Below are 22,980 nucleotides of genomic sequence, written 5' to 3' on the forward strand. Positions count from 1 at the left end.
AATGAATTTAAGAAATGTGATTTGAGTCATTTTGTTTGTAAATTAGATATTTATGTGATTCTAGACTAAGGCTAAGCAAAGAAAACAAGCACGAGGAATGGAGAAGAATTGTGAACGCATGAGTTGATTATGTTGGGGGTTTTCTACCAAAACTTCTCTTAACGTAAGATAATTAGTTTTTCTTTATTTAATAGTACTCTAGTTACCACCTACATTTATTGAAGTACTCTAACCATAATTCCTCACCTTAGAGAGACAATTTCCCCTAATTCATTTCTTAATCCCTCAAGAACTAACTAAATTAGTTGAATTGCATGATTAACAGAGATGTATAACCAGGCTAAATCACCTCACACTATCCCTAGCAATGAAACATTTTAGATGTTCTTTCCAGTTCTAAGGATTAACCGTATTTTTCAATGCCTAAACCCTAACATAGCATATAAATGGGTGATCAAACCAAATACATGAAAATAAGCATAAAAAGAGACAATGAAACTAGTAATAATATTAAATAGATAATGAGAGTCATCACATCAAGAGAGTTTGGTAGAATGCTCTCCAACAATGAGTTGTTTAGCCCCTCATTGTCATGAAGGGCTTAACTATACAAAAAGGGTGAAAAATATGAAGGGAAAAGAAATGAAGATGAATAAGTGGAAAAAAAGTGTCTCCCAATGACTATCTTTTTCTTCTTCCTCAAGTTCTAGGATTCTATTTTGTCTCTCCACGAACACCCTTTTTCTTCTCTTTTTTCACTTAAAAATCATCCCGAGCCGAGATTCCACAATTCTGCGCTAAGCACGGGTAAGTGGTTGGGTGCTAAGCGCTCCTTCGCATGACTTCAAATTCTTCAAGCTGCTTTTTAGTCGCGCTAAGCGACAACAACTCGCTAAGCGAACCTAGTGCGTTAAGCGCGAATACTGAGGCTTCAACTTTTTTCCTATCCCTTACCTTTGTTTCTACAAAATAAAAACCACCAAACAGTATAAATTAGCGGTTTAAGACATCTATTACACAAAAACTCATAGGATGCCAAAATTCCAATGTTTCACACAAAAAAAAAAAACAATAAAATAGAAAAATATTACTTATTCTTATATGTTTTAATTACATAATCTACTTATACACATCAATTGTCGGGTAGAAGGAGTAATTGAAATTTCAATGCATGAAAACATTTGTTAAATTTAATAAATATCATTGTTAATATTATTGTGAGTAAAATAAAATGTCCAATAAATACTATATTTATTGAATATAATATATAGTCAATAATCGAAAAAGAAAATATAGTCAAACCTCGCACACAAAAAGAATCCTTAACCCAACATATTACTCTGGAGTGTTTAAGCTTCTATAGAGGTTTCACACAATCGTCAAAAGGAGAAAGAAAAAGATAAAGAACTGAGATAGAGAAAATAAACTCAAAATTCTTATTCTCAGATTCAATTACATGACTTCCTACTTCTTATTTATAGATAAATTTATAAGAAATAAAGAGCAAATCCTAAACCAAACCTAATGATTGCAAATCCTTAAAAGATAAATCTCAAAATACATATCCCAATTAGATTATTAACTCGAAATCCTAATAAAAGAAATCATAAAATTGAAATATCTCTAAATACCTTTAAATTTGTCTCCATGTCACGCCTGCCACTGTTTTTCATTAATTTGACTTTTTTATGGTCAAATTTGCTCGGGATACCTTCAAGAAAAATTTTAGCGTTGATTTTGTGTTGATCCAACTTATACAACTTAAAATATGCTCAAAATACTACACCTATATTAAACTGCAGATGGAAAATAAAGTTTGCAACTTGAAGTCGAAATCCGTTTAGGGTCTAGACCGAATCTATTCACGACTTCTTCATCAAAGTTGTAGATTTTCTTTAAGCTTTTCATAGACACCAACATACAAAACTCAGCTGGAAAATTAAAAAGGATAAAAGTTAAAAAGATATTTTTAAAAAAAAGATAAAAAAATTCAAAAATAATTTCTGATTAATTCACAACTCTAATTATAAATAATTTTTATAACATAAAAATAAAACTTGGTGTTGAAAATATTAAAATTATCATTGATGATAGTTTGTAATTGAGTTATACTATAAAAATTGTGTATATATTATTTTTCTTATAATTAAGAGTCTTTATGTTTTTTACTTATTTAGGTTTTAATATTTATAATTTTATTTATTAGCGATATAATATTATTTTTAATCAAGAGTTAGTGCAAAATCATAAATATATTCTCTGTAAGAGGTAATCTTACTCTAGCCAAATATAAGCTACAAAATTTTCACTCAGATTATTTAACACAATTATATATTTAAAGCTCAAACTCAAGATCACTATGAATCAATAAAATTAAAAGAAATAATAGACTGTTGTTCCATTCATTTTATGCTTAATATAAGTTGCTTAAAAGGTAAATCATATATTGATGTATCTGCTGTTGCATGGCCTTCTAAACACATCTTTAACAAGTTGCTTAAAATATATTTTTTTCTTTTTTTACCACAAAAGTTTTCATAGTATATTATAACAAATGATTTTTTCATAAATATGAATGTCAATACTTTATGTTTAGATTTTTTTTCCCCAATTAAAGTGTAGTGATACTTTTTAAAAAAACGCGTAAAAAACATTTCTCAAATATTTAAAAAAATTCCTTCATCATCAATGCAAACTTCAAAGCCCAAAGTTATGAAGATATAATAGGGCAGCAAGGACTTGTGCTCGTTTAATAGGGGACAACACTGTACACTAACCGAGGCTTTATGTTCATCCATAGAAACGTAAAGAACAAGGTATAGATCAATGTAGCAGATTTTTTTTAGGGGACCCTTTCTATAACTAGGAAAATAGAAGAAGTAAAAAGAAAGACACGAGAAATCCCATGTAGCTAGCAAAATATAGTATGGATCCAGACACATATGTACAAAGAGCATGAACTATAGATAAAGCAAATTTCTCCTACGAATTCGACCTTCTCTTTTATTTGGAGAAGCAGGGGCTTCATCACTCCCAGGAAATTCCCACCTGACAACATCACCATCCCAAGCCGAAGAGATCATCATTGGATAATAGGGGTGCCAACTACAATCCCTTACAGGTGCCTCATGATGATCAAGTTTTGCAACTTGTGCACCACTTACCTACAAATAATGTTTATAGGCATTGATATCAGCTAAGCTAAGTCTTCATACAAATGCAGTAGCTGTTGATAAAATAATATATAAGTAATTCCTTTTACCAGGTCATATATGTAAACAGATGAATCACTAGACCCTGTGTAAATGTACTTTTGACCAGTGCTGCAACAAGAAATACACAAGAACAATATGTCATATTCTCATTCTTCAGAAAAATCATAAAAGAAGCATTATTGAAAGAGGAATGCTACCAAAACATATTCCTGTCACTTAACTAACAGCTATTGAATTGGTTTGCCACTATAAAATATATATAGGTATTTGATTTCAAAGTAAATGATCACAAGCAATTTCAACACCTAAATATGTTGGACAAGTTTGAATCTTATATCATGTAAAAGAACAATACACCAGAGTAAGAATGTTCTAAAAGTATGAGTTACCTATACGAAGGAGAGAAATAACAGCGCACTAAAGTACGCAACACTGAGTGACCTTTATATGTTGCTAATGACTGATCATGAGGATGCTTTAAATTTCTTGCATATTCAGGGTAGTCCATCCATCGATAGTCCCACTCATCATCTCCAAGGCCAAGACTGTTGGTTTAAGAAATAAACATAATTGTTAAATAAAATGGAGTCACTTTTGTTTATTTTTCTTGGGCTTAAGTGTTGACCATAATAAAATATCATCCCCATGTCAAAATCAAAATACATAACAATGAGTAGTGAGTCTATGCACAAAAACACACTCATGTGGAAGAGGAGTTAAGCTTTACGATTATTAAAAACTAAGATGAATAACCATCCAATATATCTCTTGAAAGACAAAGTTCCACTTATGCAACATCAGTAAACTACAGTCAGTAACATTGTCACAACAATTCTCAGTTCAGTGGTTCACAGTTGACAACCAGAATAACATTTATAAGGGGTTAGAAATAGAATCAATCAGACTCGTTGTAACTTCCAAACTCAATGAATAATACTTCATGGTTTTGCAGATTTTATTTTTCAAATTACTGTAGTTTTGTTTCCCAGGGGGAGAGGGGAACTGTTACAGCCACATTTGGATTGCCAACAAAGAGGTCTTATCATAACCAAGCTCATTTAAAGAATTTAAAGATCACATTGAATTTAAACAAGATAGGCCTATTTTTTTTTTATTTTTTTTTTCAATTCATGTCTCTGTATATTCTTTCTTCCTTCTACTTATTTCTCTTTGAAATACCTACTCTAACATAAAAGCATTTCAAGTAGGTTATAGAGGGAAACAATAGAATTCATTAGCATAACTATGAATCTACATAACAAAGTGAGAGATAAAACAGATTTACTTTATTGCATTAGAAGACATCTTCCTTATATCCCATAATTTGGTAGTTTGATCTTTTCCATTAGAAATTAAATATCGACCATCCCCACGGCTATCAATGAATGTAATGCCTTCTAAATGTCCCATTAAGATACCAGCTGGTTGTCCTTTGGCGACAAAACAACGCCTATCCCACACCTGCACAAGGTCACAACAGCTTTTTGTGGAATTCCTCCAACGAGCAATTGCAAGCAGAAAAACCAAAGCTATGTATTGAGAAACAAAAGGATAGACATTTAAGAGTGTCAATGAGCAGCAACTAGAGAGCTAGGTTAATCGTAAGCTCATTTAATTATAAGCCAGGTCCAAGCTTCAAAGAACATTGTCCTTGGGCTTGCACCTTGAGAGATATTCTGCAACTACATTCATAAATATGTATTTATTATATATATGTCATATTTAATAAAGTACTGAGTATTTAATGGAGAATTCGTTCCTTAGTTTTCAGCATAAGAAAAAGATATCCATCTCTTGCAAAGCTTAGTTCATTGAGTCACAAGATTTCAGAAATACTCTTACTAATGCAAGCAAATCTAAACAACCCAGTCACTATAGTATAAACATTGCAAGACTTTGATCAACAGTTGACACTTGTATTGTCCAACTTTGGACTCTTTATATTGTCAAACTTTCTCTTCTCTTCAGCAACCTAGCTAATTCATTAATCTAGAACACATCAGATAGGCAGATACCATATTAAATGTTAGAAACCATGTTCACTTTTTTGACAATTAATTTGACTAGTAACAAATATGCTAATAGCCACATTTCAACTAAAACTTCACAAGCAATATAGACAAGCAATAGAAAGCCTAAGATTTTTTCACAAAATCATCTAAACCAAAAATTCCAAGCATTTGACGAATATTCTTACAAGCATGAAGACTTAAAAAAACTTCATTTATTTTTTTGATTGGCACTTTGAGGAAAGATAATCTCGAAGAATTTGATTTCTCAAAAAGAAAAATAAATCAAGAAATAAGCTTAATCTTGAAGAACATCTATATGCTGGTTTCATTTTAACATTTTGAGGAAAGTTAATTTATTTGATAAAAAAAGATTATTGTTCTGACAAAACTTTTAAAATAAAAAAATAAAAAAAAAAATCATGATATCAAATACTTACATGTCAGTCTTCAAGTTAGTTGTATTGGGTCCAGTCCAGAAGAAGAAATAGAGAAATGAAATTCCAGACTTCCAGGCTCTCATGAGGTATATAAATTAAAATAATATTTCAGAGTAAATTTACTACACATTTCTTCATAGCAAGCTACTCAGGAATATTAAGTAAATGATGAAACAAATGAAAACTATATCCTTAGCATTACAAGAAACTCCTAAGCCAATTGCATTGCCATCAACTAAGATCAAATTGCATCAACTACCCTTTCACCAGAGCTCTAATGCCATGATCAGTACTGTAAACTTAACTTGCCAATAATGGAATAAAGACATACATTAAATAAAAATATTGCTGCCAACATAGATATTAGTGGATATTAACAAATTCAACATAACCAAATTATGAATGTTACCTTGATAAAACTATCATCACTACCGGAATATATTAGATGGCCAGATTCATCAGCAAAGCAGACAGTGTTAACATCAGACTGCAACATGAAAAAGGCACATCAGATATAATCCAATTTCTATGCTCGCAAATAATGGTCCTCCTGGATTCACTATATGCCACTTTAAATTGATGAACAAATGATTAACAATTATATACAAGTCATTCTTTAAAGATGAAGGAACGGGAAGAGAAGATTCTCAGACTCAAAATTTGGCTGTCTTAAGGTCTATGCTTCCCCAAAACCCTTAATTGCTCCCACAATGAACCACAAGATTCAGTTTTGACAGATTCAGGTCAACGTATCTAAATTGAGTTTCAGCCTTTATTCTGATTTTAAGCAGTCAGCCAACTTTCAATAAGATTCCTAATATATTTGAAACTTTTTTTTAATTATTCAAAAATAGAAATTATAGCAAATAATATTATAATACCTGGTGAGCAGGTATTCTAAGGCTCAGCTTATCTGCTCCAAGATCATATACACATATCGAGCAATCACTAGTTCCAGCCACAAGCTCCCGCCCATCCGTTGAAAATTTGACAGAGAAAATTCCAAATTCATCATCACCATTATCAGAAGAGAAATTTAATCCATAGTGAATTTCCTGCAATAATAGAAGGGCTCTTGAATGTAAATAAAACAATTATTTAATGTGTCTATACACACACAGATGCATACATACACTTTAGAGAAATATACTTTAGGTTAGAAGTTTAAAGCATAAGAACAAATATGCTACTTAATAACAATAGATAAGCAGGGTGGCTCGTTGGCTGTGTCTTTAACAAAGCATTACAAATTTTCCCATTCTATATGTGAGTTTGGAGAGACCTCATCCTATGACCTACAATTCAACAGTAGTAGGAGCATGCTTGTGACAATGTAAGAATCATTTCATTATTTTACAGATTCAAATTGCTTAGAATAAGGAGCCAAGTTTTGCATTAGCCACTAGTATATCTTAAAAAACTAACTCATACAGTAATTGCAAATAATATAACTATCACACAACTAGGAAAAAACTGTAAATGTATAACATCTTCCTACTTCTTTACAATATTATAAAAAGCTATGAAACTATATTTCTCTGGCTATAATGAATGGGAGTGAGAAATTTTCAGTACATACTGTAACATTTGCTATTGATTCTATTGTGCCAGATCCCACAGTAACAATATGGATAATTGGTGACATACTGGCATAAACCTGCAATAGTTAGTTGGCAAATTGTCAAATGTGAGTTGCAACAAGTTAAAAGAAACAAAGTGATAAATAGCTCAGACTTATATAAGATTCACATTCTTAATTGGTTGTTTATAACAGAAAATTATTAATCCTAGTAATGTCCATGAACGCCACCTCCATTGTCAGTCAACTCAAACTTACAAGATAGAGTTGATCTGGCGAGAGAGATGTATCAGTTACTGTCCATCGTAACATTCTAGCAGAGATGTCCTTTTTAACTTTCCAGCCCCGGTCAACATCATAGATCCTGATGTGGCTTCCCTGTTTTACAACAAAGCACAAACAACTAAAAGTGAAGATCTAGAGACCCTTATGCACTTGTACAAAACTCTTAAATTTAACAAAACCTTCTTTGTCTTCATACATATTTATGTACACACTAACTGCGATGATAATGATAATACTAATAACCTGGAATCCAGCAATTAAAAGAGAACCATCAGCCGAAAACTGTGAAACATACGCACGGCTTTTCATCCGACCCACAATCCAAGGACCTTTGGTAGGCAAATAGCGGCTTAACACATGGCATCCATCTGCTGATGAAAATCTCCCTCTTCCAGAATAATTACCTTCTCTACCAACCAACATTCTCACAGTAGATACAGGTAACCTCATCCTACCAGGAACAACACAACCCAAAAGCTCATGAGGACTTGACCTAAGTTTTGTGAGCTGTGCAATTTCATGATCAAGATGATCATCCCTTTCTCCTGTTATTCCACTTGAAGAAGATTCATTACTGGCACTACCATCACTACAAATACTTTTATTTTTGTTCAATCGACTCATAATTCTCTATCTATATCCTGCGAAAAGCATAAGTCCAATAAGAAATACTGAGCCAGAAGACTTATTAATCACAAATACACAAAAATCTTATAATTTTGAACTGTTTCAAACCCAAAATGACTATCAATACTAACATTCAGTGCCAATAGAGAACCCCTTTCAGTCTCAACTATGAAGAAGCAAGCCAAATGAAATAAAGCAAAAACAGATGTTGCTCAGAACCAAACGTTTTTCAAGTATAGTCCTTTTTGGTTTATGCAACAAAAGCGTAGGTGTGAAAATTGAAGAGAACCACATAATTAAACAAAAAGAAAGGAACTTTAGTCCAATTATGAGTATTAAAAGGAAAATGAATATCCGGGTACCAAATGACATTGCACTGCACTGCGACTTATCAAACAGTTGAAGTAAAAACTGAAAAAATAAATAAATAAATTGAAAAAGGGGTTATTGAGGAATGAAGATTGAAGAAGTGGACCTCTGATTGGAACACGAAGTAGAGTCTTGATTCACTTGTTTTGCTTCGGTTTTTGGTGTAGCAGTGTGTGTTTGTGATGAAAATTGGAATGAGCGAATATTAAATATTAGAAAATTGGAATGAGCGAATATTAAATATTAGAAAATTGGAAATGTCAAAGCCCCTTCATTTCCTTGGCTTTGCTTGATTTCTTCTCAATTTGCATACGTAAACAACACAACACATACAAGGTGTTACATTACAAACTCCCAGGACCCAGGTAGCGTCAATCTTTCGTTGAATTAAATACTATTAGAAAAAAAAAAGCTTAAAAAATCTGATTATGACATTAATGCATACTTGTATTAAAATTAAAAATCACGGTAAAAGTATACTCCCTCTCTCACTAGTCTCAAATATAAATATAAGAAGAAAAATAATATAAAAAATATTTTTCAATTAATTTTATCTTATTTAATGATATTATTTCTAAAATATTTTTTATTTAATTGAGATTTATGATTTTTTTTTATTTTTGATATCAAATTCCAATGAAATATAAATTGGAAAAAAATATTTTTAATTAAAATTAATATAACTAAATGTAATTAGTTAGTGTGATATTTTTTTATTTTTTTATCTGTAAAAATTAAATATGGTAACAAGAAATTACCATACTCACATCTCAACCAAAATAGAAAATTGTCACTGTAGTAATTGTTCTTCAAAAAAAAAAATCATATCTATTTTGTTCGTCATTTATAAAAATAGAAAATATACATGAATTTTTTTCATTAAAAAATTAGTCAATTAATTATAATTACTAAAACTTTTCAGAAACACATGTTTTTAGTTTCCAATAAAGGACTAGAATCACAACACTTTTAGTGAATGTAGAGAAAAAAAATATACAAATTTTTATATATAATAGCTTAAACTAATATTTTAAATTTTAAAATATTTTGAACTTTGAAGGAATAAAATTATATTTTACCTTAATATTTTCAAGAGATTAAATATTTAAAATTAATATTTTATAAGATACTAAAATGATTAGAATTAATGAGATACTATAAAAACATATCGTACTCAATTAGAAAATAGTCAAAATACTTAATAAAAATTATTTATTAAAATATAGAAAACTAATATTTATATTTATTTAAATCAAACAATTAATAAAGTATATTAAATGATATATTTCAAAGTCAAAATAATATTATAAATATACTCATTATTTAAATAACTAAAAATATTTAATATTTTTATATCAGACTTTATTTCTAAGCCGTGTAAGATATATGTACAAAAAGCAACTAGAATTTTGATATATCTGGTTGAGGTAATAATTATCATCCATTTTATAAAAAAACGCAAATTAATGATGAACTGAAGAATTTGGATAGTTCCCAAATTTAAATTTTTCATGTCTGTATTGCGACAAGCAGAAGAAAAATGCTCAAATTATCGCATACTACTTACGTCTCCGATCCTTTTTATAAGTAAATATTGAATAGTGTAACAAAAAATTTGCAAACCAATTAAGTTAGATCCTTTCCTCTCTAATCCTTTATATAAGAATAAAATATTTATTTTATTTTTATTTTGATTATAAAAAGTATATAATTATATTTATTGATCTATTAATAAAATTTAAAAAATATAATTAGTTAAAAAAAATTTAAAAAAAAATCACCACTTAAATCATTTAATGATATGAATAATTTAGAAATGAAATTAAAATTTATAATATTATTAATTAAAATTAATTAATTTTATTATTTTTGATAAATTAAATATTTATTTATTATATATAGAAGTAGAGATAGTAATATATATATATATATATATATATATATATATATATATATATATATATATATATATATATATATAGTTTTTATTATAAAAAAAAACCCTTAAATTTGATAGCTTTCCTCTTCATATTAGAAAACCTCAACGCGTCTCTATCCACCTGTTCCAAATTCGAACAACAAGGCATCACAAGAATCTTAGGTGAATTTTTTCAAGCAATTAATGAAGCTACAGCTGTATTACTTTTTGTAAAGTAAACAACAAACCATTAAAAAAAATCAGAAGAGGCAGAGGCACGGTGTTACAAAATATGGTTTATTATTATTATTATTATTATTATTATTATCAAATAAGCTAATATGATGCATTATTATTATTACTACTATACAACAAAAAAATGGATATGGCACACTGTTATTTTATGCCTTGACGTTTTTAAATGTATCTAAAAGAATTTTACAAATGATGGTTTTGGTCTTGACTGTTGCTGCGTGGTTTTGGTCTTTTATCTCTATGGACTAATCCAAGCCTGAATCTCTTCCAAAGTTTTTCCTTTGGTTTCTGGGACTAATTTTGTGACAAACAGAATAGTTAAGAGGGAACTTCCAGCATACAAAAACAAAGTACCTGTCCAAAAAATAAAACCATATAAATACATTTCACTAATTATAGTCATATGTGCACAAGAATGCTAATTAACTGTGTTTCTATAGTTTTATTATGTGCTTACCAGGAGAACTCCAGCTCATAAGAGAGTTGAAAGTATACGAAACTATCCAAGCTCCTAGCCAATTAGCCAAAACCACCAAGCTTCCAGCAATTCCCTTCACATGAATGGGAAAGATCTGAAATATGAAAAGTAGCATTAGAATTAGATAGTACATTCATTAATTTCTTTGGTTTTCCTACCATCAAGATAGGAAAAAAGAAAACCCTTCATAAATTTTTAACTTCTGGTCTTTACTTCAACTATGTTCTTTGAGGGGGTCTTATATAGGAGGGACAATAGTAGCTCCAGTTGGCAATCTTTTGTTCCCTTTTTTTTTAATTGGAAAACAAAAGAACTTTTTTGAAGCAAATATTGATGATTGGCTACCATTTCAATGTTGACTAGCTTTTCTTTAACTATATGCTACAACTTACAAGAGCCTACCTATAACATTATAATTTTTTTTTTGGGTCAAATGATACATACCTCTGACATTATCACCCAAGGAACTGGTCCTACACCAATTGAATATGCTGCTATGTAGATCTGATCACAATAAGATTCAAAAAATGGAAGAATTTCAAGTTTAAGTAGAATTTGAGAGAAGGGGGATGGTTTTTGTTTCAGTAAACAATTGAACCTAAAACTTCATGTAAACTACTCAAATTTCCTCCCTAATGGGTAGGGGGATGTTGTAGAACAAAACTCACCAACACACCAGCAACTGCAAATATCGGTGCGCACTCAAGCATTAAGCTTTGGTCCTGATCCATCAAGTCATAGAGACGAATTTTAGAATAAAGACACACACATACACACAATTTATGGAGAAAATATTGTACATTTTATACTAAAAGACTTTTTTTTTTTTAAAGATTATTTTATACCAAAGACTTGCCTTGAGAAAGAAAGCAATAGCGGCAATAAAGCAACCTAAGAATGTCCCAGTTGCGGAAACCTGCATGTGTACAAGAGTTTTTGTTAAGCACCAAAATTCTTATTCCACTCACTCTTAGTTGGTCTTGTTAAATAAGTACTTGCTAATAGATTTACCATCATAAGAGGTCTCCTTCCAGACTTATCCATCAAAATGGCTCCCAATACAGTAAATGGAACCTGCCATTCATTGTAACAATCAGAAGAAGTTTAAACAGAATAATGTAGTTACACTCACATGATTAATTTATGAGAAACCGGTTGAGTGATCAACTACCTGCAAACAAGCATATGCTATGGTACCAGCTTTTCCTGAAGAAAGTCCTGCAGATCAAGTAGTTGAGAAATAAATATGACACACACAAGAAACATGTTTCTCTTGATATTCTAAAATCAGCATGTATTATTTCTCACTTACCAGCTGCTATAAAAGTCTCGGCTGTGTAGAATCCTATGCCATTAATTCCAACAAATTGTTGGCATACCATCAACCCGACCCCAATCTGAAATTGTGACAAACAGATAATTTAGATCCTTTGAGTAATTATGCCCATTGTCACAAAATTTCTGCTGGAGAAGTGTGGCACTTACAACTACAGAGCGCACATGTTTGCTTTGGAACAAATCCAACAGCTTAATCTTAGGAAGGCTTCGAAGAGTTTCAATAGAGTCCTGTTTGGCAAAAAAATAAGTCAGCTCAGGTTACCAAACATGTCAACTTCTTTGGAAATTTCTTTGAAGGTTTTCAATCAGTAAAGAGAGCTTGGAAAGTACCAGAATTTCAGCAGCTTCATCAGAAATATCAACATCTTTACCCCGAAGTCTCCTTAAAGCTAGTTGAAATTCTTTTTCACGGCCAACCTTAGCCTACAAAAAATACATACATACATGTTAATTTTCATTGCTATTCCTGTTATATTTATATATAATAAAATAAAGGAGCATTTGGTCCTTAGATAATGATTCTAGCTTAATAATGCATACCAGCCATCTGGGGGACTCAGGGATAAAGCACAAACCAATCAGCAAGCAAATGCAAGGCACTAACCCTTCAAAGTTCAAACCAAGCCAACAGTTATACCTCTCTACCCATAATTTATTACACCTTAGGGTACAATTCAAAACTAACGTTATTATGTACTTACCCGCTAGTGCAAGTTTTCTCCAATGTATGACACTTCCTAATAAGAATGAGACTGACGCTCCAGTAACAATCAAAAGCTGCAAAACAATCAAAGTCAAAACCAAAATTCAACTCAATTATACTTAAACTTTAAAATTTTAATCAGAGAACAAAATGCATTAATTCTTAATATTCCCTCACCTGATTTGTTGTTGCAAGTCCTCCTCGAAGATTTTTGGGTGCTATTTCTGCTATATATACAGGAACCTGTTCCATTTTGCTGACTTTTGTTAGATATATTATAGTGAAGAGGCCACATATAAATATATAGAGAGAAAAAAAAAAGGCAATACACTTGTATAAAATAATCTTATACTATCATCCAATAACAAATTACCATGTATAGTAAGTTTGTTGAATTTTATGAAACTACCTTAAAAGTCATACTAACGGTAATTTGTGATTGAATGAGGACATAGTAGAACATCATCATTAAACTCATAGATAACTACTTAAGTTAAATGGAAAAAGCCTAAACTTTATGAATGAAAATAAACAAATGTTTGGTGATTATCAAAATTAGTTACCACGTATGATATAAGTCCAATGCCGTACCCTGTGAAAAATCTTCCCAGGTCAAGGGAGTAAGAACCCTGCAGTAGACTGAATAGAATAAGTGAACCTATTTTATATTTAGCAACTTAACAACTTTTCCTAATATGAACACATATTGTGCAGAAGATGCATACCTTTGAGAAGAAGACAGCTAACCATCCAGTAATGCAAAATCCCGTTGAAATCCTCATAGCCTGTTTGTCAAGGAAAGTACACACGGTTCAAAATGTATAGTTTTCTTGTGTGAACACATTATATACAGCACAAGCAATTAAAAGCTGAAAGTAATGTTAGAATAACTTCAACATAGACTTCATTTATTAGGAATTTATTAGATTTGACATACCCCTTTGCGGCCAATGAAATCTGTAATCCGGCCGCTGGTTATAGCCCCAAGCATAGCACCAATGGTCACTAATGAACCAAACATGGAAAACTACCAATCCCCAAAAATTAAAAAAAAAAATCAGAAGAGAAATACTACTATTATATAAATGTGAGTGAGAAGGGAAAACTAGAATACTAACCTCAGCAAGAGATAGACTGAGATCTTCCCTTATAGCCGCTTGAGTGGGCGATGAATAGCCCACCTGCGAAAATAATTAATAATTTCAACTTAACATAGAAAAGGTGAAAACAAACACATGCAGTGAACTGTATTTTCAGAATGCTTCTTTCTCAAGCCATAGATACCAAGTTTTTCGCTTTTTTCTTTTCTTATTTTCACTTTCCATAGTTTTGTCACTGAAAACATACAAAACAGCATAGACTGTGAAGCAATCATAATGTTCATGTGCTTAAGGATACTTACACAATTTCCAAATGTGAAAGAACCACAAACGGCAACAAGTGTGCTAAGCAAAACCATTCCAATGGATCCATTTTCCACACTCTTATCTGATCCAACTTCTTTACAAGCAACCTCCTCTGGTTGAATGAAGGGCTCTTGCAAATATCCACTCTCCACATCCTTGTGCTGCTCAATTGCCATTTTCTTAAATAGCTAGAAAGATGGCCTCAAAAAGACAGTGATAACACAATAGCAACAATTAGAGAATATGCATGCAAAAGCATGCTATGTTGGAGGGTATTTATATTGCATGCACCACAGCAGCATTTTGGGCAGATGTTTCCAATGTTGTCCTGATACTGTTCATTAGGTAATAGAAGGAATTAAGGGTATGGCATGGTAAAATGAACAAGCGTGTCAAATTAGACATGTGTAAACGGCATTTGGAAATGAAGCTGTCTGAAGGCCAATTACAACAAGCCAATCTATGAGAAATTATTAGAAGTTCATTACAGCACATGTTCAGGATTCTGATTGATATTTATGTGATACATATTCAAAAAAATTAATTTATAAAAAAATTAATGACACTTAATTATGTGATATATATAGATATTAATGAAAATCACAATAATCCCTATTATATCCAAAAACAACCTAATAATGGATTAGAAAGACCAAGTTGTTGGTTTCTTTGGTAAACAATTTGCAAGGGGATGCTGTGGCCAGTGCATGATTGCCCTTTGCTTATTCATCTCAGCTTATGTGTTTCTACTCGGATGGAACAATCCAAGCTATATATCAATATAATATGCCTGTCATATTGGACTGCAGGCTTTAGAATCCATTCCATATGTTTCCATGGTTTTGGGTATACAATGATTGGGCACATGCATGGAAATGTGTGAGGCTGGAAATGTGTTCTCTTCAATCATGGAAGAGTATTTCTTTAGGTCTCAGGATATAAAAATAAAATAAAATAAAATAACTTATGTTTATCAAGAAAATTAATTAACATCATTTAATTGCACCAATTTTATTTAAAAAATATTTTTTTCAAAGTATGAACTTGATATAAAAATAAAAGAGAATCATTAAAAATAAAAACATCAATTAAATAAAACAAGTCAGAGATCCTGAAGGTACTATCCTTCTAGGCTTCCACTGTCTCACATTGGCCTAGAATTTTTCTGCAAAAAAAGTTCCAAACCACAAATTTTAAGTGATGCGCTTACATTTTCCTTGGCATTAGTACATGTCATTCTCCTATATGCGATTGATTTTGTTTCAGATTGTCGTGAGACAGAAAATCTGGCAGCATAATGAAATCTTGATGCCAATGTTTTATCGTAACCAAGTTGTGATTTGGTAATGCTACAGACCACATGTGTTCTTGGAACCTTTGAAACATCTTGGCTAAAATTCCACTGAAAATAAAATTAAAGTAAAAGAAACAAAAATTTCCCATTATTAAACAGACAGCTGCTTTTAGGAGCAAATTTTTCTTTTTGGCTGATACTATGATGTTTAATCACACACAGACACTATACAGTTAGTGAAAATGAACAATGAACATGCTACGGTATATCAAATAAGATTGACACATTTGCATGGAAGTCATTTAAAGACCAACAGTATCTGGCATTATTAGTACCTAATAACACCTTGATTTTTGTCATTATAAGTGTGATTTAGAAACACCACTCCACTAGTCCACTTTTACAATATCTTCTCCAATTTACCTTCTGCTTGGTATACAGATGAAATAGATGAGAAGAAAGGAGAAGTGTACAGAAGAGAGTGAAGGTGGGAGGATGTTGATCGTTTGGTAAGAAAGAATTACAATGAAATAAATATGTGAGACACACATGAAAAAAATTCCAGAGACAAGCGATGATTTGTGCAAAAATGGTTGTGTGATATACAACATAATCTATAATGTTGCGAGATAATCTGTTATGTTAAAAAAAAATAACTTAATCTTTTATGTTAATTTTTTTTTTCTCTTTTCTATGTTTTTATTTCTTCTCTATTCTTAAGCCATATATATACATATTCAGTTTTTACTCTATTTCTGTTTTTCTTTCCCAACTACTCTTATTCTCTCCTATTTTTCTTCTTCTCTACCAGAACATGAGCATGATTAACAGGAATTAGTAACCTGAACATGATGATGAAAACGAGGAGGTAGGTTCGGACTTTGCACAAACTGCGTTGAAAATGATGACATGCCTAACATGGTACGTACTACTTGGAAAACTTTACTAGTGGAAAAAATGGTCAACACTTTCTGGGTCTATCTGTGCTCTTTCTGACACTTCAGAATCTCAGATGAAGACGCACAACCATACAGTTGTACCTAAAAGGATAAACTGTTATAACTTTTTTTCTCTCCCACATAATAGTTTAAATTTTAAAATTAGTTTGAAATACGATATTTTATATTAACTGTGGACCAAACGGTATAGTTACTTAAATATGATAGATGAATTACTATAAATTTTTTATATTTATTTATTATTTTTATAGATAAAAGTAAAAAAAAAAATTATGGGATGGCGAGTATAATAAATAGTTTAAAATAAAAATGAAAAATTCTTTGACTTCGATGCTATCAAGAGAAGTTTCTGAGCTTGTTTGGGTAATAATTATTGCAATTCTAATAGTATTATTTTTTGAATTTATATGTTGTTTATCTGGAGCTAACTATATTGTTTAAAATGAAGTGTTGTATTTAGATTTAATCTTTCACAAAATAAAACTAATTCAATTCTTCTGCATTAGCTGACAGAAATTAATCGTCAATTGTCAGTCGACAAAAATTAACTATTAGTCAATTATTAATCATCAAGAATGATTCTTAATTGTTAATCATTAGAAATGATTATTTTAGTCTTCAATCATTAACACAAAACAAGTTAAGATTCATTGATCCGTATTAGTAGATGATTATCTACTAAATTAGCCGTTAACCAATAATAAACGGCTAGTCTCAATAGCAAACTTTTTTATGTTAACACCTCTTTTTTCTTTTTTTCTCCTTTAATTCGTGAAATTTCATAGAACCTCAACACGTCTCTATCCACCTGTTCGAAGTTCGAACTACATAGCATCAAGAAGCTTAGGTGAATTTTTCCAAGCAATTGATTAGTCACAAGCTGAAGCTACACCTGGATTACTTTTTGTAAAATAAACAGCAAGTCCATTAAAAAAATCAGAAGAGGCAGAGGCACAGTGTTACAGAATGATTTTTTTCTTATCAAATAAGCTAATGATACATTATTATTATTATTATTATTATTATACAACAACAAAAATGGATCGATATGGCAACATTATGTTATTTTATGCCTTGACGGTCCTAAATGGATGTAAAAGAATTTGAAAAATGGTGGTAATGGTTTGACTGGGTCCTGCAGTGCGTTTTTGATCTTTTATCTCTATGAACTAATACAAGCCTGGATCTCTTCCAAAGTTTTTCCTTTGGTTTCTGGGACTAATTTTGCTACAAATAGAATAGTTAAGAGGGAACATCCAGCATACAAAAACAATGTACCTGTCCAAAAAATAAAATCATATAAGTACATTTCACTAATTATATATAGTCATATGGGCACAAGAATGTTAATTAACTCTGTATCTATAATTCTATTATTTGCTTACCAGGAGAACTCCAGCTCATAAGAAAGTTGAAAGTATATGAAACTACCCAAGCTCCTAGCCAAGCCACCAAAACCACCAAGCTTCCAGCAGTCCCCTTCAAATGTATGGGAAATATCTGAAATATGAAAAGTAGTATTAGATACAACATACATTTCTTCGATTGATCAAGATGTTAGAAACATTCTATTTTGGACACATTTTCTCTAATTAGTTAAAATTTATTGGAAATCACATGATTGTAACTCTCATTATTTAGCAAATCTTCTCATAATTTTATAATTTTTAATAAATTTTGCTTAAGTGTGTATAAGAATATGTTACTAACAACCTGGTTCCTACCATCATTGCTTCCTATTTCCTTTTTTCAGAAGCTCAAGGACAGGAAAAGAAAATAACCCTTCATAAATTTTCAATTGCTGGTCTTTACTTCAACTATTTTCTTTGAAGGGGCCTTGTATAGGAGGGACAAAAGTAGCTCAATTTGGCAATCTTAGGCATTTTTATTGGAAAACAAAAGCTTAAAAAATGTTACATATCTTTTATGAAACAAATATTGATAGCTACAATTTCAATGTTGACTAGCTTTTCTTTATGCCTAGCTATAATTCTTGGTGCCAAATGATACATACCTCAGACATTATCACCCATGGAACTGATCCGAGCCCAATTGAAAATGCTGCTATGTAGATCTGATAACAATAAGATTCAAAAAATGAGAGAATTTCAGGTCAAACAAGAATTTGAGAAGGGGGTGGAGGATTGTAGCTTGCAAATGTGTGTTGCACAAGAAAACTCACCAGAACGCCAGCAAATGCTAATATAGGTACCCACTCAGGCAATAAGCTTTGGTCCTGATCCATCAAATCATAAAGACGAATTTTAGAATAAAGGCACGCATTCACTCAATTTATGGAGAAAATAGTACACATTTTTTTTACAAAAGACTTGCCTTGAGAAAGAAAGCAAAGGCAGCAACAAAGCAACCTAAGAATGTCCCAGCTGCGGAAACCTGCATGTATACAAGAACTTTTGTTATGCATCAAAGTTCTTATTCCACATACTTCAAGTCAGCCTTCCCAATTAAGAGCTGCAAATAGATTTACCATTACAAGAGGTCTTCTTCCAGACTTGTCCATCAAAATGGCTCCCAATAATGTAAATGGAATCTGTCATTCATTGTAACAGATGATGTTCAGACAAAACAATGTATAGTCACATGATTAATTTATGAGAAATCAGTAGATAGATCAACTACCTGTATACAAGCATATGCTATGGTACCAGCTTTTCCTGAAGAAAGTCCTACAAATTCAACATTTATAGAAGAATAAATATGACAGATGTACAGAACAAACTGGTTTCTTTTTTATTTTCCAAAATCAGCATGTAATATAATATCTCTTCTCACTTACCAGCTGCTACAAAAATCTCAGCTGTGTAGAATCCTATGCCATTAATTCCAACAGATTGTTGACATGCCATTAAGCCGACCCCAATCTGAAATTGTGATGACAAAACCATAATTTAGATCTTTTGAGTAATTATGTACATTGTCATTGAACTTCTGCTAGAGAAGTGTGTTGTTACTTACAACTACAGAGTGCACATATTTGCTTTGGAACAAATCCAACAGCTTAGTCTTAGGAAGACTTTGAAGAGTTTCAATATAATCCTATATTGTGAAAAATAAGTCAGCTCAGGTCATCAACATATCAAATTGCTTTCAAATTTCTTTGGAGGTTCTCAATTATTCAGTTAAGAGAGCTTGGAAAGTACCAGAATTTCAGCAGCTTCATCAGAAATATCAGCATCTTTACCCCGAAGTCTACTTAAAGCTAGTTGAAATTCTTTTTCACGGCCAACCTTAGCCTACAAAAAATACATATATACATACATATTAAATTTTATTCCAGTATTCCTCTTATACTTATATAGTTATATATCTTCAAGAATAAAATAAAGGAGCATTTGGTCCTTAGATAATGATTCTGGCTTAATAATGCTTACCAGCCATCTGGGGGACTCAGGGATAAAGCACAAACCAACCAGCAAGCAAATGCAAGGCACTAGCCCTTCAAAATTCAAATCAAACCAACTGTTATACCTTTCTATCCATAATATGTTACAGTTCAAAACTAATGTTATTATATACTTACCCGCTAATGCAAGTTCTCTCCAATTTATAACACTTCCTAATAAGAATGAGACTGACCCTCCAGTAACAATCAAAAGCTTTAAAACAATCACAGTTAAAACCAAAAATTCAACTCAATTATACTTAACTTTTAATTAAAGAAAAATATACGATAGTTCTTAATTAATATTCCCTCACCTGATTTGTTGTTGCTAGTCCTCCTCGAAGATTTTTGGGTGCTATTTCTGCTATATATACAGGAACCTGTTCCATTTTACTGATCGTTGATAGACATATATTATAACAAATAGGCAACATATAAATAAATGAATTAAATATGTTTGTTTTAATAAATGATCGAATTTTATTTTGGATCTCTAATAAAAAAATTTATTATTTTGAGTCATTAATATATTAAAAATTTTGTTTTGAATCTCTCTTATCAGTTATGTGATGATGTGATATCATCACAACCCATTAATAAAATTTGAAAAATTAATTTGTAAGGTGATACGTCATCTCTCAACTAATGATAAAGATTAAAAATAATATTAATATTATCAAGGACTCAAAACAACAAACTAAATTATTAGACATTTATAATAAAATTAATCATTTATTATTGATCTTTAATATATTTAAGTCTAATTAAATAAAACTAAATTATTAGACATTTATAATAAAATTTAATCATTTATTATCGATCTTTAATATATTTAAGTCTAATTAAATAAATTAATATATATATATATATATATATATATATATGAGATTTGTTGATGTATTTTAAGATAATCTTTACTTATTTATAAAAGTTAAATGACACGTGCCTAAACTTCATAAATGAAAATAAATAAAAGTTTCATGGTTATCAAAATTAGTTACCACGTATGAGATAACTCCAATGCCGTAACCTGTGAAAAATCTTCCGAAGTCAAGGGAGTAAGAACCCTGCAGTAAGCAAAATAGCATAAGCGAACCTATATATTTTGTATTCTGCAACAACTTTCTTTAGTATGAACACATATTGTGCAGAAGATGAATACCTTAGAGAAGAAGACAGCTATCCATCCTGTAATGCAAAATCCTGTTGAAATCCTCATTGCCTGTTTCCCATGATGAAAATTAAGTAAAGTTTAATTGATATATGGTAATGTATAAAAAAATTTATCGTGTGAATTATAATTAATTTTTAAAATAATTATTATAAAAATTAACAAATTTATATAAATAATTTGTGATAAGATAATAGTCTAAAGGGTAAAAGACCGTTATAATGTCTGTTTATGTATTATCTATTCAAAATGTCATAATTAACATGGCAAGACCATAATACATAGTTCAGAATATAGAAAAATTCTTGCGTGAACTTACTATACAGGCACAACCAATTAAAATCTGAAGATAATGTTAAATAACTTCGATATAGACTTTATATATTAGGCATTTAGATTTCACATACCCCTTTGCGGCCAATGAAATCTGTAATCCTGCCGCTGGTTATAGCTCCAAGCATTGCACCAATGGTCACTAATGAACCAAACATGGAAAACTACAAATCCAAAAATTTTAAAAATAAATAAATAAATCAGAAGAGAGAATATTATATAAATGTAATTGAGAAGGGAAAAATAGAATAATACTGACCTCAGCAAGAGAGAGATTAAGATCTGCCCTGATAGCCGCTTGAGTGGGTGCTGAATAGCCCACCTGCCAAAATAATTAATAACTTCAGCTTAACATAGAAAAGGTGAAAACCTTTTGTCTGTATATTTGGTGACACTTATGGTTTGGTTCCTAACCAAGAAAACAAACACACGAACTAGTGAACTGTGTTTTGAGAATGTTTCTTTCTTAAGCCATACACCGATTTTTCACTTTCCATAGTTTTGTCATTGAAGACATATACAAGATAATATTTAATTTATAGTACAGTAAAGGCATCCAAAAGGTCCCCTTAAAAATCAGTTTATAAGAGGGTGACCTATCCAGCTATATAAACACTTATCATGTTTATGAATCATCGGATGTGGGACTCTTAACAGATAACGTACACTGTGTGGCAATTATAATGTTCATGTGCATAATTAAGGGTACTTACACAAGTTCCAAATGTGAAAGAACCACAAACAGCAACAAGTGTGCTAAGCAAAACCATTCCAATGGATCCATTTTTCACACTCTTATCTGATCCATTTTCTTTACAAGCAGCAGCAGCATCCTCTGGTTGAATGAAGGGCTCGTGCAAATATCCACTCTCAACATCCTCATGCTTCTCAATTGCCATTATTAAATAGCTAGCAAAATGGCCTCAAAGAGACACTGACAACACGAATAATTAGAAAGCAATATGTTAAGTTGTGAAAGGAGGACATGCAAAACCATGCTATTTTAGAGGGTACTTATAGTGCATGCACCACAGAAATCATTTTGAGCTAATGTTAATTTACAATGTTGTCCTGGTACTTTTCATTAGGAAATAAGAGGGAATTAAGGGCATGGCATGGTAATATGAACAAGCGTGTGTGTCAAATTAGATATGTGTAAATAGCATGTGGGAATTAAGCTGTCACTGATGTGGCGATT

General features: G+C 31.0%; 3 protein-coding genes across 9 annotated transcripts; all 3 read right to left on the bottom strand.

Moving 5' to 3' along the window:
* Positions 1 to 2,768: 2,768 nt before the first annotated feature.
* LOC100820565 (LEC14B homolog) lies at positions 2,769 to 8,882 on the bottom strand. 3 transcript variants are annotated; one of them, XM_006594398.4, is made up of 10 exons: positions 8,631 to 8,882; positions 7,772 to 8,169; positions 7,502 to 7,621; positions 7,244 to 7,321; positions 6,546 to 6,719; positions 6,074 to 6,151; positions 4,501 to 4,676; positions 3,605 to 3,760; positions 3,263 to 3,323; positions 2,769 to 3,164 (listed from the first exon to the last, which is right to left on the bottom strand). In XM_006594398.4, exons 2-10 carry the CDS (start codon positions 8,150 to 8,152, stop codon positions 2,961 to 2,963), a joined length of 1,428 nt encoding a protein of 475 aa, XP_006594461.1. In that variant the 5' UTR covers positions 8,153 to 8,169; positions 8,631 to 8,882; the 3' UTR covers positions 2,769 to 2,960. The 3 variants fall into 3 exon arrangements, with proteins under 3 accessions (XP_006594461.1, XP_003542908.1, XP_014621226.1); XM_003542860.5 differs by having other exon boundaries at positions 7,772 to 8,162; positions 8,631 to 8,881; XM_014765740.3 differs by lacking the exon at positions 8,631 to 8,882 and adding an exon at positions 8,287 to 8,464.
* A 2,050-nt stretch (positions 8,883 to 10,932) lies between these two features.
* LOC100820396 (sugar transporter ERD6-like 16) lies at positions 10,933 to 16,930 on the bottom strand. 5 transcript variants are annotated; one of them, XM_006594400.4, is made up of 20 exons: positions 16,759 to 16,930; positions 15,833 to 16,024; positions 14,619 to 14,783; positions 14,335 to 14,397; positions 14,154 to 14,243; positions 13,942 to 14,001; positions 13,780 to 13,845; positions 13,394 to 13,459; positions 13,215 to 13,290; positions 13,054 to 13,118; positions 12,844 to 12,936; positions 12,661 to 12,741; positions 12,488 to 12,572; positions 12,347 to 12,393; positions 12,187 to 12,249; positions 12,032 to 12,091; positions 11,844 to 11,897; positions 11,620 to 11,679; positions 11,155 to 11,269; positions 10,933 to 11,051 (listed from the first exon to the last, which is right to left on the bottom strand). In XM_006594400.4, exons 1-20 carry the CDS (start codon positions 16,834 to 16,836, stop codon positions 10,936 to 10,938), a joined length of 1,695 nt encoding a protein of 564 aa, XP_006594463.1. In that variant the 5' UTR covers positions 16,837 to 16,930; the 3' UTR covers positions 10,933 to 10,935. The 5 variants fall into 5 exon arrangements, with proteins under 5 accessions (XP_006594463.1, XP_014621224.1, XP_014621225.1 ...); XM_014765738.3 differs by having other exon boundaries at positions 14,619 to 14,810; XM_014765739.3 differs by having other exon boundaries at positions 14,619 to 14,956.
* A 923-nt stretch (positions 16,931 to 17,853) lies between these two features.
* On the bottom strand, positions 17,854 to 22,781 carry LOC100775487 (sugar transporter ERD6-like 16). Its single transcript, XM_003541601.5, has 18 exons — positions 22,496 to 22,781; positions 22,042 to 22,104; positions 21,857 to 21,946; positions 21,441 to 21,500; positions 21,280 to 21,345; positions 20,593 to 20,658; positions 20,417 to 20,492; positions 20,268 to 20,332; positions 20,037 to 20,129; positions 19,852 to 19,932; positions 19,673 to 19,757; positions 19,516 to 19,562; positions 19,364 to 19,426; positions 19,210 to 19,269; positions 19,058 to 19,111; positions 18,890 to 18,949; positions 18,261 to 18,375; positions 17,854 to 18,153 (listed from the first exon to the last, which is right to left on the bottom strand). The coding sequence occupies exons 1-18, from the start codon at positions 22,679 to 22,681 to the stop codon at positions 18,038 to 18,040; spliced, it is 1,446 nt and encodes a 481-aa protein (XP_003541649.1). The 5' UTR covers positions 22,682 to 22,781; the 3' UTR covers positions 17,854 to 18,037.
* Between the last annotated feature and the right edge of the window lie 199 nt (positions 22,782 to 22,980).

The sequence above is a fragment of the Glycine max genome, chromosome 13 (genome assembly GCF_000004515.6).
Source record: "Glycine max cultivar Williams 82 chromosome 13, Glycine_max_v4.0, whole genome shotgun sequence".
NCBI lineage: Eukaryota > Viridiplantae > Streptophyta > Magnoliopsida > Fabales > Fabaceae > Glycine > Glycine max.

Excerpts from the sequence above, each read along its gene's own strand:
- LOC100820396 (XM_014765738.3), bottom strand. The coding sequence starts at position 16,836 with ATGTTAGGCATGTCATCATTTTCAACGCAGTTTGTGCAAAGTCCGAAC. Across the intron at positions 13,119-13,214 it reads GAGAAAACTTGCACTAGCGG|GGTTAGTGCCTTGCATTTGC; the intron begins GTAAGTACATAA and ends TGAACTTTGAAG. Across the intron at positions 12,573-12,660 it reads AACATGTGCGCTCTGTAGTT|ATTGGGGTCGGGTTGATGGT; the intron begins GTAAGTGCCACA and ends TCACAATTTCAG.
- LOC100820565 (XM_006594398.4), bottom strand. The coding sequence starts at position 8,152 with ATGAGTCGATTGAACAAAAATAAAAGTATTTGTAGTGATGGTAGTGCC. Across the intron at positions 6,720-7,243 it reads AATCAATAGCAAATGTTACA|GAAATTCACTATGGATTAAA; the intron begins GTATGTACTGAA and ends CTATTATTGCAG. Across the intron at positions 4,677-6,073 it reads GTGATGATAGTTTTATCAAG|GTGTGGGATAGGCGTTGTTT; the intron begins GTAACATTCATA and ends GACCTTGTGCAG.
- LOC100775487 (XM_003541601.5), bottom strand. The coding sequence starts at position 22,681 with ATGGCAATTGAGAAGCATGAGGATGTTGAGAGTGGATATTTGCACGAG. Across the intron at positions 21,346-21,440 it reads TAGCTGTCTTCTTCTCTAAG|GGTTCTTACTCCCTTGACTT; the intron begins GTATTCATCTTC and ends TGCTTACTGCAG. Across the intron at positions 19,563-19,672 it reads TGAGATTTTTGTAGCAGCTG|GACTTTCTTCAGGAAAAGCT; the intron begins GTAAGTGAGAAG and ends TTGAATTTGTAG.